This window comes from Canis lupus, chromosome 14, assembly GCF_048164855.1.
Source record: "Canis lupus baileyi chromosome 14, mCanLup2.hap1, whole genome shotgun sequence".
Classification (NCBI taxonomy): domain Eukaryota; kingdom Metazoa; phylum Chordata; class Mammalia; order Carnivora; family Canidae; genus Canis; species Canis lupus.
Window position 1 is genome coordinate 60,606,236 of NC_132851.1, and position 16,769 is coordinate 60,623,004.

General features: G+C 34.9%; 1 protein-coding gene across 1 annotated transcript in view; it reads right to left on the reverse strand.

Moving 5' to 3' along the window:
* The window catches only part of TMPRSS11A (transmembrane serine protease 11A), a 30,554-nt gene extending 14,924 nt beyond the window's left edge, over positions 1 to 15,630 (reverse strand). Inside the window, 3 exon segments of the mRNA XM_072773904.1 lie at positions 1,006 to 1,073; positions 13,468 to 13,622; positions 15,504 to 15,630. Coding sequence (XP_072630005.1) covers positions 1,006 to 1,073; positions 13,468 to 13,622; positions 15,504 to 15,582 — 302 coding nt within the window. The 5' untranslated portion in view covers positions 15,583 to 15,630.
* Positions 15,631 to 16,769: the final 1,139 nt, after the last annotated feature.

Consider the following 16,769-nt stretch of genomic DNA (forward strand, 5'->3'; position numbering starts at 1 on the left):
CCTCTTGAAACAGAAAGAAAACATTGTTTATGAGGTAGAATTTCTCTGGACCCACACAAAAACTTACATTGTGATAACGACCGTATATTCAAAGGAGTTCACAGACTGTAATAATGTTGTTAGAACGTTACAGTAAATCAGAATTTGAAAATAGAGGATATGAAATCCAGAGAATTTCTGCAAATATGTGTTTTTTATTTCCTAAACATTGTAGAATTTGTCCGATTTATATAATAAAATCCTTCTGGAGGTCACTAGCTATTTAGTAAAGATGTAAGGAACTTGGAATATGTCTTCCAATAAGGCATTAGTCTATTGGTGAGAAAAATTATTTCCTTTATGTAAATCTATCTGAATATGCTCATTTTTTTAATATGCTCATTTTTAAAAAGGGTGAGTCCTACAGGCCCATAGGTTTGCATCTATTATGTATTTATGTTCTGCTACGTGCTTTCCAAATAACACAACTGAAACCTCTGAGCAATTTATACAATTGATATGAGCCTTCCCCCTTTACCATAACAAACAGAAAATCTGTTAGAACATGAACATCTTTTTGTTTGGGCATGCCTCCTGGGGCTTCATTACAGGTAAAATTTATGATCCCATCCTGTAGTCAACTTTGCCTTCTTATTTTTGAAATGGCACATCTGTCAAAAAAAGACAACTTGGTAGGTTTTCCCATGGCCACAGGTTCTGGTAGTCTTGGGCTTTACAATCAGTCCATGGGGTTTGAGTCCTTTTTCTGTCACTTGGGGAACTTTGAATGTATCACTTAACTTCCTGTATCTTTGTTTTTGCATTTAGAAAATGATGGTCAGCCCTCTATATCTCCAGACTGCTATAGAGATACTATTCATGAGAAATCCTAGGCAAGAGCAAGCCCACAGAGGCAACAATATATGAGAGTTCCCATCTTTTTTTTTTTTTTTTTTTGAGAGTTCCCATCTTTTTTGCCCTATATCCCTCCAGGCTGGGAGTCCACCTTTGCCCAAATATACATACGTCAGTCTGACTACTTGGTTCTTGATATAATGCTTGTTCAAGGCTGAATCTATAAATATCTCATCCACCTATGATTACAACAAGAGAAAAAGTCTGTGTTAATAAGATATTTTATAATAAGAATATCCTTCTGATTAAATACTAAAGCAATAGAAAAGAGTTTTAACATGAGTAATATTATTTATACTGATGGTTCTCAACTCTCACAATGAAACAATCAATGACAGATTTTTTTAAAAAAAATTATAGATACTGGAGTCCCTCTCTCAGAGTTTTGGATAAAATTGATCAGGAGGGAATCTAGGCATTCATATTTTTAAAAGCCTTCCCAGGTGATTCTAATGTGCTAACATAGGTATTTTGAATAGAAGATATCCTCCCAAATTCTACAGAAGATGAAGCCAAAAGACACAGAGCCAAGATGTGACATGGAGGGAGGCCTTGAGAGATGATGGAGACAACCTTGGTTGAGAGCTGGGTTTGAAGCCTATCCTGCTGCCTATGAACTGGGCAATGTTGGAAGTTCTTGAATCAATCTGAGCTTCAATTTCCTAACCTGTAAAACAAAGATATTGATGTGCTACTCATAGGGTGTAAAGATTAAACACACATAAAATGCCGGGTATATTTTGGTAGTGAACTACATGCAGGTGGTTCCCTACCCCTCATCCTGGCATTGCCGTCTCAGATTTCCCTGCAGCTTTTTGGTTTAAGTACAGAGAATAGGCATTAGGGATTTGGGAGAGAGCCAATGATTTTTAAATGGTTGATTGTGGGCCCTAGGGTAAATCAGAGAGGAAGAAAGAGTAATATGGTGTTGCATATTTAGATCAAAGTTGTATTACTTAGTTTATATAACCAAGGAAGGAAAAGATAAGCTACGGTTTTTTGGTTCATTTGCACAGAATTTTAATTGACTGATCCAGCTCTGTGTGGCTGTGGTTTATCACACCTGGATTTTGGCTTGCATATCTCCTAGTGCCACTGGGTGGCAACAGTGTCATCTGAACTAAACGTTGAGCACTGCATTTCACACTTGGTAGAAGAACCAAAGGTACAAAAACCATGTCCTAAATCCTTAAGGAAGGAGCAGTCACCAACTTTCATTTGGAAAAAGACAAAAACATAAAAATTAATGAAAGGCTATTTCAGAGATCAAGGAACCACTGGGCATTCACAAATACTTAATTGGGACACAAAATATTCCTCATCTCCTTTAACCCTTACAATAACTGGTATGGAATAAACATTATTTTGATCCATATTTTATTTGAAAAGGAGATTGTAAATTTCCCTGGCATTGGGTGGATAATAAATTGGGAATTAAATTTAGATCTTCAATTTGCCAGTGTGTCTCTTCTCATTGATCGCACAGACTCTTTGTTAATTGTGATGTGCATTTTACTTCAAGTTCTTTCAGAGATTATGAAACAATAAGTTATAAAATAAACATTTGGTTGACTTAAGGTATAAAGCTTGTCAAAATATAATTTTTTAAAAAGATTTTATTAATGAGAGACACACAGAGAGAGAGGCAGAGACACAGGCAGAGGGAGAAGCAGGCTCCATGCAGGGAGCCCGACGTGGGACTCGATCCCAGGTCTCCAGGACCAGGCCCTGGGCTGAAGGTGACACTAAACTGCTGAGCCACCAGGGCTGCCCGTCGATATAATTAATCATGTATTTGTAAACCTGAAGATCAAAGGCAGTATTTAGAAAATAGAAAAATTGTTAGTATCCAAAATATATACTTATTTTCATTTACATAAGAAAAGCTTAAATGGACTGGGGAGGTGTGAGGTTTATAAACTAGAACTGTCTTGGAAGATACGTTTTTGCAGGAGTGGCATGGTTGTAACCATTTCTCTTCTTGTTACACATACCTAGTCTTGTTACAGTATCTGGGGGAAAAAATCCAAAAGGAAAGAAAAGGCAAAACAAAACAAAACAAAACAAAACAACCCAACAACAACAAAACACCAACCCAACAGGAAGAAAAGTGCTAAATATGAAAGGGAAGAAAAGTAAATGACAGTTGAGTATTTACAGAAGTTTGGTTTGTAATTATCCTCTGAAATTCTACCCACGATCATTCCTTTGGCTGTTTGTAATTGTTGGTGAAGGTATGAGATTAAGTTTTGACTATATGTGACATCATTCTAAAGTCACATGGCTACTGAGAAGAGTATCTACACCCAGTGTCCTTCCCGTCTTTGCATGGTTCAGTTGTCTGGAAAGATAGAAGCTGAAAGAATGTCATTAACAAGAATCTAGGTATAAGTGACTTCAGTAATCAGAGAAATAAAATTTTCCTCTAATACAAATTCCAGGACCCTGCCCCTCTAAAGCCTCTTTGATTAGCTTGGGGTGAGGCCCAGGATGTTTAGGTGATCCAAGTAGCCTGAGGAAAACACAGAAATACTGCAGCACAGGGACTGGCTACAATAAAGAAATTTTCGAAGGGGGGAGATCAGAGAAAACATGAGCGTAAACCTTATTGCTGAATGGATCTTATATATGAACTAACTTTCTAGGGACGAGTCACTAAAATAATTATTAATTTTTCCTAAAAGTTGAAAGCTTGCCTCATAAGGAACATTCTGCTGACACTTTGGCATTCTAAATGTGAAGAAGTTTTGTTTTTAAAAAATTGCATGTGGGTTTTTATAAATGTGTTATTTACACAAGCTAATAGAGAGTGATTTATAAATCTAACCTACCTCCCATTCTGGGGCATTTGCAGAGTTTGCTGGTTGAACTTAGTCACTTAACATTAAACACAGACCCCACCCCTTTCAGGGTAGTACTTCTTTATTTTGATGATGTTGAAATGCTGGCAGTTGCACTGAGATTAAGTTCTCAAAGGGCAATTGAACGTTAGTGGGGTGTTTAATGAAAGAGTTAGGGAGAGGCTGTAACTCCAACTAACAGACTGCGCCCAACCGTTCAGTTCTCATTCCTGACCCAAGTCTGTTTATACATGTTGCTTGCCTTTCACTGTCAGATGCTTCCCAACTTGACTTCTCTCTCAGCAACCCCAGTGTTTACATAGGAGGTGTTTCATGACTGAGACTGCAAACTTCAGAAAGATGCCACCAAAAATTGGCCAATGGAGTATAAAAACAGTTTATTTCAATGTCACACCACATGAGCACCAGAAATTAAAGAATCCACAAACATGCCATGAAGAAGACTTCAGATCCTGTTGCTGTCTCCTAATTATAATAAGAGTAGCACGCAAAGAACAGTATAAGAGATGCTTTAAACACACACACACACACACACACACACACACGTTTAGTCTTAAATAAGACTTAATTGACTTTGTGGTTATTCTTTATACCTCAGAGTAATCTTTCCTCTTCCTGTCTTAATTTTTCTTATCCCTTCAACTCCCTCCTTAACATAGTCATTTATGCAAATAAGTTATCTCCGTTACTATACTGCACACCCTGTATGGATCAGTATGGTGATTTTTTTCATGCCCTACAATATATAGGAATACAGCATGTTTTTGGAGAAAGAAAAGAAAGAAAGAAAGAAGAAAGAAAGAAAGAAAGAAAGAAAGAAAGAAAGAAAGAAAGAAAGAAAGAAAGAAAGAAAGAAAGAAAAGAAAGAAAGAAAGAAAGAAAAGAAAGAAAGAATTTATCAGAAAGACCTGCATTTACTAAGAAATTTGCAAGAGTTTTTAATGAGCTTTTCATTAGATTTAGACTAATGCTTCTGAAGAAAAAAACAAATTGACTATGAATTACTGATGGGTACTCTTCCTCCTTTTGGACATTTTCAGGTAATTTGATTGCTTGTGGAAAGCTCCTCCATGATGAGACTACAATAGTTATAAGAGTAAGAATAGTCATCACAGTTGTGTGTCACCTGTTCACCAAGCACTAACTCCATTGTATTTGTGAGCTCATTTGCTTTTCTCATCAACCCTCTGAGGTGAATACTATTATTATCTGAATTATATAGATGAGGAAGTGACTTGCCCAATGTGACAAAGTAGTGAACCAGCTGACCTTGGGATGAGCATACACGTGTGTTTTTACTAAAGGCTCCTACCCACTGATGTGTAGCAGGTAGCATGTAAAGAGTTAAGAAACTGTTATAACACCAGTCTGTTTTCTTTGCTCTCTAAAAATGAGGAATAAAATCTTGGTAGTTCTTACTGCAATTTTTAAAGTTGTATCTATTTATAATTCTAGATTTTTGGCAAAACCCAAGAATCAAGAAGTCAGCTATGAATAATTTTTCTAAATCTACAAAGAGCATGGCCAAACCTGAGCAGTAATGGTGTTTATAGGATTCTGAAGCTTGATAGCCTTCTGGATATTGAGTCATTTTGTGTTAAAAAAAAAAAAAGTCCTTAAAAAAAAACCAAAAAAAACAAAAAACAAGACCTTGCCACAGTTTTGAACCCAGTGCTATGTCTATTAGATATGGCATTTGGATCCAGTGTCATATGGGGTCTATGGGTGTGTGGGTGAGTGCCAGGGAAATGTGACTTTCTGATTACTCTAAACTAGGAGGTAATGATCTCAACAAATGGGGTGTGACACTATGCGATATTATCAAAGTTATTTCTTTGATTGTACTAGTCATTCCTCAGTATCTCCTTGTAGGATAACAGAAAGAAACAGATGGACATCTGTGACTCTCTAATCACACTTACCAAGCAACAATATAGTGGATAATCTTACTCCAAATTGGTTTTTATTCTTGAGATTGAGAGGCAAAGTAAATTCAGTAAATTAAAATGTTTACAATTAAGATTGATAAAAGATAAATTATTAACTTGGTATAACACAAAAGCTTAGATCTCTGAATTACCATTTTAGAAGAGGAAAATATATAATTTGTGTCTTTTTAAACTGTACTAAAGATATTTAAACCAGAATACCTGAGGCAAAGAAAGGTCATTTTTTAGAAGGTTCCTGTTCTCTCCAGGTGTGCTGTCCTTGAAATTTCTAAATTTAATTATTCAGTGAGAATGAGAAAAAGAGAGGATATGAATCATTACTGTTAGATACTGTTATAGTTCCTGAGTGATGAGCAATAATCTAAATAGATTATCTAGTAAAGATTGTGCTGTAGTCTTTGTCAGGAAGTTTAGAGATGGTTAATATTGCTTCTTTTTTCAAAAAAAACTTTTCTCAGAAAACACCTATCCACATTTTTTTTCCCAATCATGGATTGTTTATGCTAAACATACATATGCAGATATTTTTATCAACCTCCTTCCTCTATTAGCATTGTTTCTGTTGTCTTCCTCCTCAAAGACCTGATACAGACAAGAGACAAGAAGCCAAAATTGGGGGGTGGTGCAGCGGCTTAGAGCGTTGAGCGCTGCCTGCAGCCAGGGCCAGTGATCCTGGAGACCTGGAATGGAGTCCCACGTCGGGCTCCCTGCATGGAGCGTGCTTCTTCCTCTGCCTGTGTCTCTGCCTCTCTCTCTCTCTGTCTCTCATGAATAAATAAATAAAATCTTAAAAAAAAAAAAAAAAAAAGGAAGCCAAAACTGGTAACAAGAGACAAAGCAAGTCATTTTATAATGATAAAGGAGTCAATTCATTGAGAAGATATAATCATAATAAATATTTACCTAACATTAGAGTACTTAAATAAATCAAGCAAATACAAACAGATCTGAAGAGATAAATAGACTATACAACAATAGTAGAGGACTTCAATACCCCATTTTTAGTGTGGATCCATCATCCAGACAGAAAATTAACAAGAAAACTTTGGACTTGACCACACTTTAGACCAAGGACTTAACAGACATATATAGAACATTTCACCCAACAGCAAGAAAATACACATTCTTCTCAAGCACACACAGAACATTCTTTATGATAGATCATCATAGGTCACAAAACAAGTCTTAGCAAATATTTAAGACTGAAATCATACTGTTTTGTGACTACAATGGTATGAAACTAGAAGCTAATAACTGGAGGAAAGCCAGAAAATTCACAAATTAAGCAATACACTTCTGAGCAACCAATGGGTCAGAGGAGAAACCAAAAGGAAAATAAATAATCTTGAAACAAATGAAAATGGAAACATATGCCAAAACTATGTTTGAACCAAAACAGCTCTAAGATGGAAGTTCATGGTGATAAATACCTATATTGAGAAAAAAAGAAAGATCTTAAATAAACAACGAACTTCACACCTCAAAGAATTAGAAAAGAAGAAAAACTATTATGCACCTGAAACTTATATAACACTATGTTAACAATAGTGGAATTAAAATTTTAAAAAAGAAGTAGAAGAAAACACAAAGCCCAGAGTTAGCAGAAAGAAGGAAATAACAAAGGTTAAAGCAGAAATAAATGAAAGACTAACAGACAAGAGAAAAGACCAACAAAACTAAGGTTGGTTTTATGGAAAGGTAAACAAAATTGACAAACCTTTGGCTAAACTAAGAGAGGGAGAAGACTCAAAATCAGAAAATGAAAGAAGGAATATTATAACAGATACTACAGAAATACAAACGATCATAAGAGACTACTGTGAATAATTATATACTAAAAATTGGATAACCTAAAAGATGGATAAACTCCTGGAAACATACAACCTACCAAGATTAAGTCATGAAGAAATAGAAAATCTGAACAGATCAATAAGGAGTAAGGAGGTTGAATCAGTAATCAAAACCTCCCAGTACAGAAAAACCCAAGACAATGGTTTCACTAGTGAATGCTACCAAATACTTAAAGAAAATTAACACTAGTTCTTCTCAAACTCTTCCAAAAAATTGAAGAAGAAGGAAAGCTTCCAAATACTTCCAAATACTTGGATAAAGCTTCCAAATACTTGATACCAAAGCCAGATAATGACACAAGAAAACTACAGATTAAAATCTCTGATGAACATAGATGCATAAATTCTCAACAAAATTAGCAAATCATATTCAACAATATATTAAAGGGATGATACATTATGATCAAGTAGTATTTATTCCTGAGGTACAAGGATGCTTCAACATACACAAACCAATAAATGTGACACCCACATTCATAGAATGAAAGATAAAAATCATATGATTATCTCAATAGGTGCAGAAAGATCATTTGACCAATACAACATCATTTTATGATAAAAAATGCTCAACAAATTGTATATAGAAAGAACAAACCTCAACATAATAAAGGCCATCTATGGAAAGCCCACAGATCATAGCTTATATAATATTTCACAGGGAAAGGTTGAAATCTTCCTCTCTAAAATCAGGAACAGAACCCTTAGGGTGCCTACTTTCACCACTCCTATTCAACATGTTACTGGAGTTCTAGCCAGAGCAATTAAGCAGGAAAAAGAAATAAGAGGCATCCAAATCAGAAGGAAATAAGTTATTTTTATTTGAAGATTTACGATCTTATATAGAGAAAATCCTAAAGATTTCACATATATGATCAGCTAATATTTAACAAGGCAGCCAAGAATACTCAATGAGGAAAGGGTAATCTCTACAATATATAGTGTTGAAAAGCCGGAAAACCACATACAGAAGAATGAAATAGGGCCTCTATACGCCATCTCAAAAATAATTCAAAAGGGATTAAAGACTTAAACATAAGACCTGAAACCATAAAACTTATAGAAGAAATCATAGGGGAAAAGCTTCTTGGCGTTGGTGTGGCGACAGTTATTTGAATAAGACATTAAAAGCACGAGCAACAAAAGCAAAAATTAGTATGTGGGACTCCATCAAACTAAAAAGCTCCAGCACATCAAACGAAGTCACCAACAGAATGTAAAGGAAACCTAAGGAATGCAAGAAAATATTTGCAAATCATGTATCTGATAAAAGGTTAATATCCAAGTATATAAAGAGCTAGCTATCCCACCTCTGTGTATATATATCCAAAAGAAATGAAAAGAGGATACAGAAGAGATATCTGAACTCCTATGTTCATTAGGGTATTAATTCACCATAGTTAAGATGTGGAAACAACCTAAGTGTTTGTGGATGGATAAATGGATAAAGAAGATGTGGTGTCTGTGTGCGTGTGTGTGTGTGTATACAAATGTGCATGCACACACAGGAATATTCAGCCACAAAAAGGAAGGAAATCCCGCTATTTGGGACAACATGGCTAGAACTTAAGGGCATTACGCTAAGTGAAATAAATCAGACAAAGACAAATACTGTATGATATCACTTAAGTGGACTCCAAAAAGCTGAATTCATGGAAACAGAGTAGGCTGGGGGTGGGGGCAGGGGTGTGGGAGAAGCAGGAAAATGTTGATCAAAGGGTACAAACTGATCTAATGTACAATATGGGGAGTATAGCTAATAGTAGTGTGTTATACACTTGCATGTGGCTAAAAGAATAAGATCTGAAATGTTCTCACCACAAAAGAAAGGGTAATTATGTGACATGATGGAGGTGTTACGGTGATAATCATTTTGCAGTATATCAAATCAACATGTTTTATACCATACAATAACACAATGTTACCTCTAAATTATCTCAATAAAGCTGAACACAAAGCCGATATCCGGAAATGAGGAAATTGGAGGACATACTTATAATAAATAAATCTGGCATGTTGCTTACGTAAAAGTTACCTAGCACAACATATGTAATTTTTTTAACATATGTAATTTTTAACTAACAAAATTTATAAAAAAATAGGAAAAAAATAAATTTAAATATTAAATGGAAGAAGAATTGATGTAGAACTGAGTTTCCTATCTTAGCTGAGCTCCTTCCTGACAAGTAGAACAATTTAATAAAAGAGCACATGTTCAAATTGCCTCTATGGTTCACATCTCCCCCTGTCATTTACCGGCTGAGGACCTTAATTTCAGAGGTTTCATTCTCTTATCAGCAAAGTGTAGATAATCATGCCTCCTTTGCACTGTTACACTGCAGATTAGACATGAAATATACAACAATTATCTTTTTCTTCCAGGATTCACATTAAACACATTGAAGGTAGAGGTGCAGTGATACACATCTTCCTCTTCCAGATATGCCTCATCTTTAATTACAAAATAAATTTAAGTCCATGTTCTCAAGTAAGGACTCAGCCGTACTCTACATCCAATTTTTCTAACTCTGAACGTGAAGTTTCCTGATAATGTCTGCTTAGTTTTCTCTCAAATCTTCCAAATCCAATTTCTTCTCTCTAGGCATAGGATCACAGCCCTCCACCAAGCATGGAACATCTTTTACTTCTCTTACCTTATGCAACTCCAAACTTTAAGACAAACACCTTTGCTAAGTTTGTCTTGACTCAGTTGACTTTTCTTGGTAGAGACACTTCCTGACTCAGTGTTGATCAGAGCCAGATCTCTTACTTTTGTCTTCTAATTCTTTTAGAGAATGTTTCTAATTGGTTTATGTCCTTGCATCTCTTTGTTTCCAAGTTCCTTGTTTCTACAGTTGTAGACACAAAGTATCAAGGATATTTTGAGAATCATTTTAGGCTCTTTTCTGGTGTCCTTGGGCACAGGAGCAGTATTTTTCTGGAAGAGACAACCTTAAGAAAATACCCAACTATTGGTATTGTTAATGCAAACAATGGTCACTGGCCCATGTTGACAGTGTAATTGAAAGCGACTAATGTGCCAGGGATAATTACTTGATATCTGGAATTTTGTGGAATTGTAGTTAGGAGTCAAATCACACAGATGAGTTTTAGGATTGACTGAAATTTATTAAGAACATGTAATCTCAAATCTTAAATGTTATTTACTAGCCGTATGATCTTGAGTAAATTAACTTTTTAGTACCTTGATTTTTCTCATCTGTAAAATTGTGATACTAATTGAACCTACCTCATAAAGTTGTTTTTGAGGATTAACTAAAATAATATATATATATAAGATGCTCAATGTAGTACTTGGCACTCAACACATATTACTTATTGTTCTGATATTACAAGCTTATAACTTTCACATTTGTAATGACCCTATAGTTTAAAAATATTTCCTGATATTTCTGAAATATGTTTCTTCAAATAAAGTACTATCTCAGCCAGTGACCCCACCCAAACTTATAATAATTAAAGTAGATGACTACCTGTTTGGGAGTGTCATGAATTACTGGTGTCTGGTTCTTTTAGCAGTATCTGAACATGAACTCAATTTACTTTTGCATCTCTGTTTGCCTTCAAATCAGTAAATCCCAAATTATGAGGAAGAACAGGACCTGCAACCTGTCTTTCTTGGCTGTCTAATTAGCACTCATATAGGGCAGAGACAGGAATCTGGGTTTTATTCATTGGGATTTTAGCAACAATAAACAGGAGTGGCTCAGGATGAGGCATGAACCTTTTGTGTAGTTCTTCTAAAGGTGACTGGGTGAGTGGAGGAAAAAGGATACCTGTCTCATTTAAACAGGGCTAAATAATACAAAGCCTTTCTTGACTATGGCAAACCTAGTTGAACTTCCCTTTCTTTGAAGTTATTCTGCACTTAAGGTCCTCAACATACAATTTAGTCCTTAATTATGTCATGCTGTTCAGTTTCAGGTGTGTCACTCTCATCTCTCCAAAGAGATTGGAAGCAATTTGAGGAGATAGATCATGTTTCCTTTTCTGCAAGACTCAAGTGCAAAGAAATGTAAAGAGCTGAACAATCATACCATATATTGGGAAGGAAGGCTGTTTAGTTAAATTGAGAAAAGTAGCTCACTTACATGGAAAATAAAACATGGGTCCCTACCTAACATTATACACAAAGGTGGACTTTATTTTTTTTTAAAGGTGGACTTTAGATACATTGAAAGCAAAGAAAATTGATGAAGATGATTATTTCAAAATTATGGATTTCTATATCATGAAGGATAACACGGTCCAAATTAATAGAAAACAGAATGGATAATTGTAGTTTCTACAACCAGCAAACTGTTCACATCTAGGAAATATAAGGAACTCCTGAAAAATAACAAGTAAAAAAATAACTCTAATAGAGAAACAGATAAAGCCTAGATATAGGCAATTTATAAAAATGAAAACTCAAAGGGCTATCAAGTATATTTAATAGTGCACAAACTCATTAGTAATTAGAAAAATGTAAATTAAATCATAAATACAATATAACTTCTTGCTTGTTAGGCCGGCAGAAATCAACAAGCCAGATAATACCAAGCGCTGGCAAAGATGTGCGGACATGAAGGATCTAAATGTGAGACAAGATTCCATCAAAATCCTAGAGGAGAACACAGGAAACAGCCTTTTTGAACTCAGCCACAGTAACTTCTTGAAAGATACATCCACGAAGGCAAAAGAAACAAAAGCAAAAGACAGTGTCTTGATTAGCCTAAAACAACAGCAGTGTTGACTATAAAATGTAAAGAAAACAGATTTTAAACTTTCTTGATTTATTATAAATGTTTCTCAAGTTCAAAGACTTTGTATATCAAAGACAGATTTTTTATTACTGCTTTTACATTGAAGAAGTTGTGTAGTCACTCAGGATTAGAGGAATAAAGGAAGTACTAGGGTATGTATCCAAGGTTTTTTTGGCATTCCTCAAGAAATGATTGCAAATGCTGTTTTCTAAGGTGCTGTGGATATGAAAGAATGGAGGATATATTTCAGCCTATGAACATTAATTAATATTTGGGGGGACAAGACTGCAAGATGGAACACAACCGTATGATTTAGTGAGAACTGAAATTATAGGTTATAACTCGATATTATTGCAATTATGGGCAATTGAGTATGCATAAGGGTAAAGATCAGATGGTGATTTGAAAACATGAAAATTGATTAGAGAAAGAAAGGAAATGTTTTGAACTAAAAAGATTCTTTGACTACTAAAACCAATACACCTGCCATTCTCACCCTTTTGAAATAACTGTATTCCTGTGCTTTCTTGTCAAAGGAGTTAAATTGAGCTTAGTTTTTGAGTGATGGTTCACAAGCATCCTGAGCAGAACTATTATATAACTGAATTTACTTTTTCCTTTTTGGGGGTAGTCTTGTATTTAGTTTTAACAAATTTATTAGCATTGCATTAGAATATTATGCAATAGGTATGGGTATTTTATCCTTATTAGCATGTCTGTGAGATAAAATGAATACTTGTGATTATCTTTCTTTCTCTCATATATTTTAAAAATATTTTAGATCTTAAAATGGGATCCTACAAATAAGTCATGTGGTTTTACAAATAACCACTTCTGATATGGTTAAACTCTACCATTTGGATGATATTATGGGGCAATGGGGGAAGCCATAAGCTGGGATACAGTTGGCCTCAGTTCTCTCACCTTCAAATGAGGAGTTTGAGTTAGAAAGAGTGGTTTATCAGAATTGCTATTTGTTAGAATGCAAATTCCTTTACTCCCCATCCCTGCCTACCCATCCCATTAGATACTGATTCAGTGGTCTGGAGTGGGGGCTTAGGAACCTTCAAGGTGATTTGGATGCAAATGGTCAGAAGATCATCTATTGAGAAATATTGAGTGAAATGATCCACAAATCCCTTCCATCTACATTATTTTACAACAGAAAGGATATCATTTGACTTACCATATTCTCGCTCATCTCCCGTAAGTCCTTAAGTTGGTATGTGCTGTTTTGTTCAGAATGACTATTAACTTGTAGATCTGAAATTTTAAAGGTGCCATGATAATACTCCATTTTCTGGCCTGTGATACCAAGGAAAAGTAAGAAATCACATGATATGGGAATAGCTTTCAGGATCTAAGGCACAAATATAATGGGGCTAACATAAAGTGTTAAATTATTACTGAGATTTTTAAAAATTTACTTTCGTAATACTACTAATGAAAATGATAATTAATGTTTTATGTTAATAATAGCTGATATTTATTGAGTGTCTACCATGTTGTCAAACACTATTCTGGGTATTTTACATGTATTAATTTATTTGGTACTCACTCTAGCTCTCTAAGATTGGTGTTACCTCCATTTCACAGATGAAGTTAAGTGAGACTCAGAGGTGTTAAGTAACTTGCTCTATGCTATAATAACTAGTAAGTTGCCTGAGTTTAAACCTAGACAGTGTGGTTCTAGAGCTGGAACAATTAATTCAATTAATTCTTATTATGTCCCTTGCTGATGGACAATGAAATGTATACCACCTTATAATCAACTGGAAGTAGTAGTAATGAGTGTCCTTGTGAATTTTGATTTGTAATGGGAGAGCCAGGCCCAATAAGAAAGACAGGAAAAGAAAGGGAAACAACCTGTTTAAGGTGAGAGGTAAGAACATTGTGTAATTGGGGTGAAACAATCAGATCTCTGCTTGACTACTGGGAAAGGTAAGAAAACAGAGAGCAGTGGAGACTCCTGGGAAATCTTGTAATCTTAGGAGTATGGCCTTGGGGAGGCGGGTGGACAAGAAAGCTACAAAGAGTTAAATATAGAGAAAGATGAAGAATGAAGCAACCACAGAACAGTATCTCTCCCAGGGGAGCCTGAGTCAGGGAAGATAAAATGAATTTCCCAGCTATGGACCTAGGAAAGAAGGAGGGATCTCAGGATGGTACATCTGTGTGGGACATCTCCAGACTCTGTAGTGCTTTTTTGATCCCCCTGATACTTACCTATGCAATCCATATTGTTATCAAACCTTATAGTCATAATAAAGGGGTTTTTGTGCAATCAAATTAACTGACCTAAGAGTCTTTGGCCATTGGTGGGATTGTCATAGGAAGCCCAGAACCGTGTTCTTAAAACCTTGAAAGCTCCTAATGGAGTCTTCATCACTCCACATCAAGTCTGAGGAAGATGACAATAGATGAAACCATTCAAGTAAGCAGCCTGAGCTAGTTGTTTTATCATTTACATCTGTGTGAGTGGCGCTATGGAGATTTGTCAAAAAATACTAATGGTTTGCAGTCTGTGCAGAGAAAGATGCAATTTTAGAAAGAATTCTGAAAAAAAAAGAATTCTGACATGCAGTATTTACATGATTATAAATATGCTAATTTTATTTATTTATTTACACAATTTTTAAAAATAGCTGAATATCATTTTGGAAAGAATAAAATTTTCTCTAAAAATAAGTAGCAAAATTCTATCATATCTATAGTTTACTAATTTCAAAATTCATTATTTCATTAGACATGTTTTTCTTTTGCCTTTGCAATGTTGGTGGATAGAATGATGAGTGAATGAGCCAATTTTAATAACTAATTTATCAGAGTTATTCACTTGAGTGACTAGAGTTCTTTATTATGATTGCTAGTAAATTTCAGTTACTATTTTTGATCTTTTGTGTAGAGGTGCAAAAGGATACTAAGTTGTGAGCTCTAGGTAGATAGGTACCTGGTCTGCTTTACTTAATACTGTGTCCTGAGTCATCCAGAAAGGTACTCATATATAATAGGCGGTCAGTAATTATTTATTGATAAAATGGTTGAATAAATTTAAAAAATTCTAAATGGGGGCATTTGTTGGTAAGTACAAATCTGTTTTTGGATGAAATTACATATACAGATGTACAAATGAAGGTTTGCAGAAAAATGAAATCAGACTGAGTGGAATCCATAATTTTTACATACCAGAGACTAACAAGTGAGCCAGAAGACCAATGGTTACTGCCACCACTGTCAGTAATAACACAGCAAGAAGGGCAATCATCCATGGTTTCAAATCTCTATTTTGGGTGCGAAATCCTACTGTTCTGCAAAAAAGAAAAGTCACCAGTTACTCTTACATTTCAACAGTTAAAGGCTTTCTGGTTCTCTTTTGGATAAAATTAGGTTGCTTTGGTCTGCCTTTCCCAGCAAGAAGACATTTGTCTTCAATTTTCATCAAGGTCATCTTGGTGTGAAAGAGGTGTTAAAAATATCAGGATCTGAGAATCCATGATATTTTTATGCTCCTGGTTTCTATTTCTGGAGGCACTGGTTCTCTGTGGTGGCCAGGTCTGACTTCTCTTAGCAGTGTGGTCCAAAGTAGCACACATGCTTGAAAAAACACCATTCCTTCTTCCTCCTTTTTTTCTCTCTTTTCTCTATCTATCCTTTTAGAGTTTACAAAGTGATTTCAAATCTAATATCCCATTTGCTTTTTGTCTTTTAAGTCTTTATTACGAAATATTTCAGACACATAGAAATTTAGAGTGGTAGAGTAGAACACCCTTGTATTTATCACATCATTTTTCAATTGTTAATATTTTTGCCATTTTGCTTCATTCATTTTGCTGCCATATTTTAATGTGAAATAGGACATTATGATTTTTCACTAAATCACTATTATAAACCGAGTTTTTCCCACATAACCACAATACTATAACACTCCTAAAAATTAACAATATTTCTTCAGTATCTCCCACTATCCAGTCCATCTTCAAACTCACTCTATTATCTGCATTATATTTAATAATGGTTTGTACAAATCAGGACATTATCAAGAACAATGTAGTATATTTGATTGTTATATCTTCTAAGTCTTTCAGTCTAAAAGAAGAGTCCTGCTTCCTTTTATTTTTAATGACATTGAATTGTAGACATCAAACCAGTCGTCTTTTAGAACACCCCACCTTATTGCTTGTCTCAGTGCTTTCTTACAGTTTCACTAATTCTTTCATCTATCCCTCTCACTTACTGTAAGGTTAAAAATATCTAAAGACTTGATTAGATTTTGGTTAAATTCATTTGACAAGACTACTTCAAATGGGATGGTATATATATATTATATTTTTATCACATGAAGGTTAGAGGAAATTCCCACAATTTAGGAGGAAAAAAAATAACTCGTTGCTTTTTTTTTTTTCTAGAACCATATGATTAACAATAGTGCTAATGACATTGTGTCAAGTATTT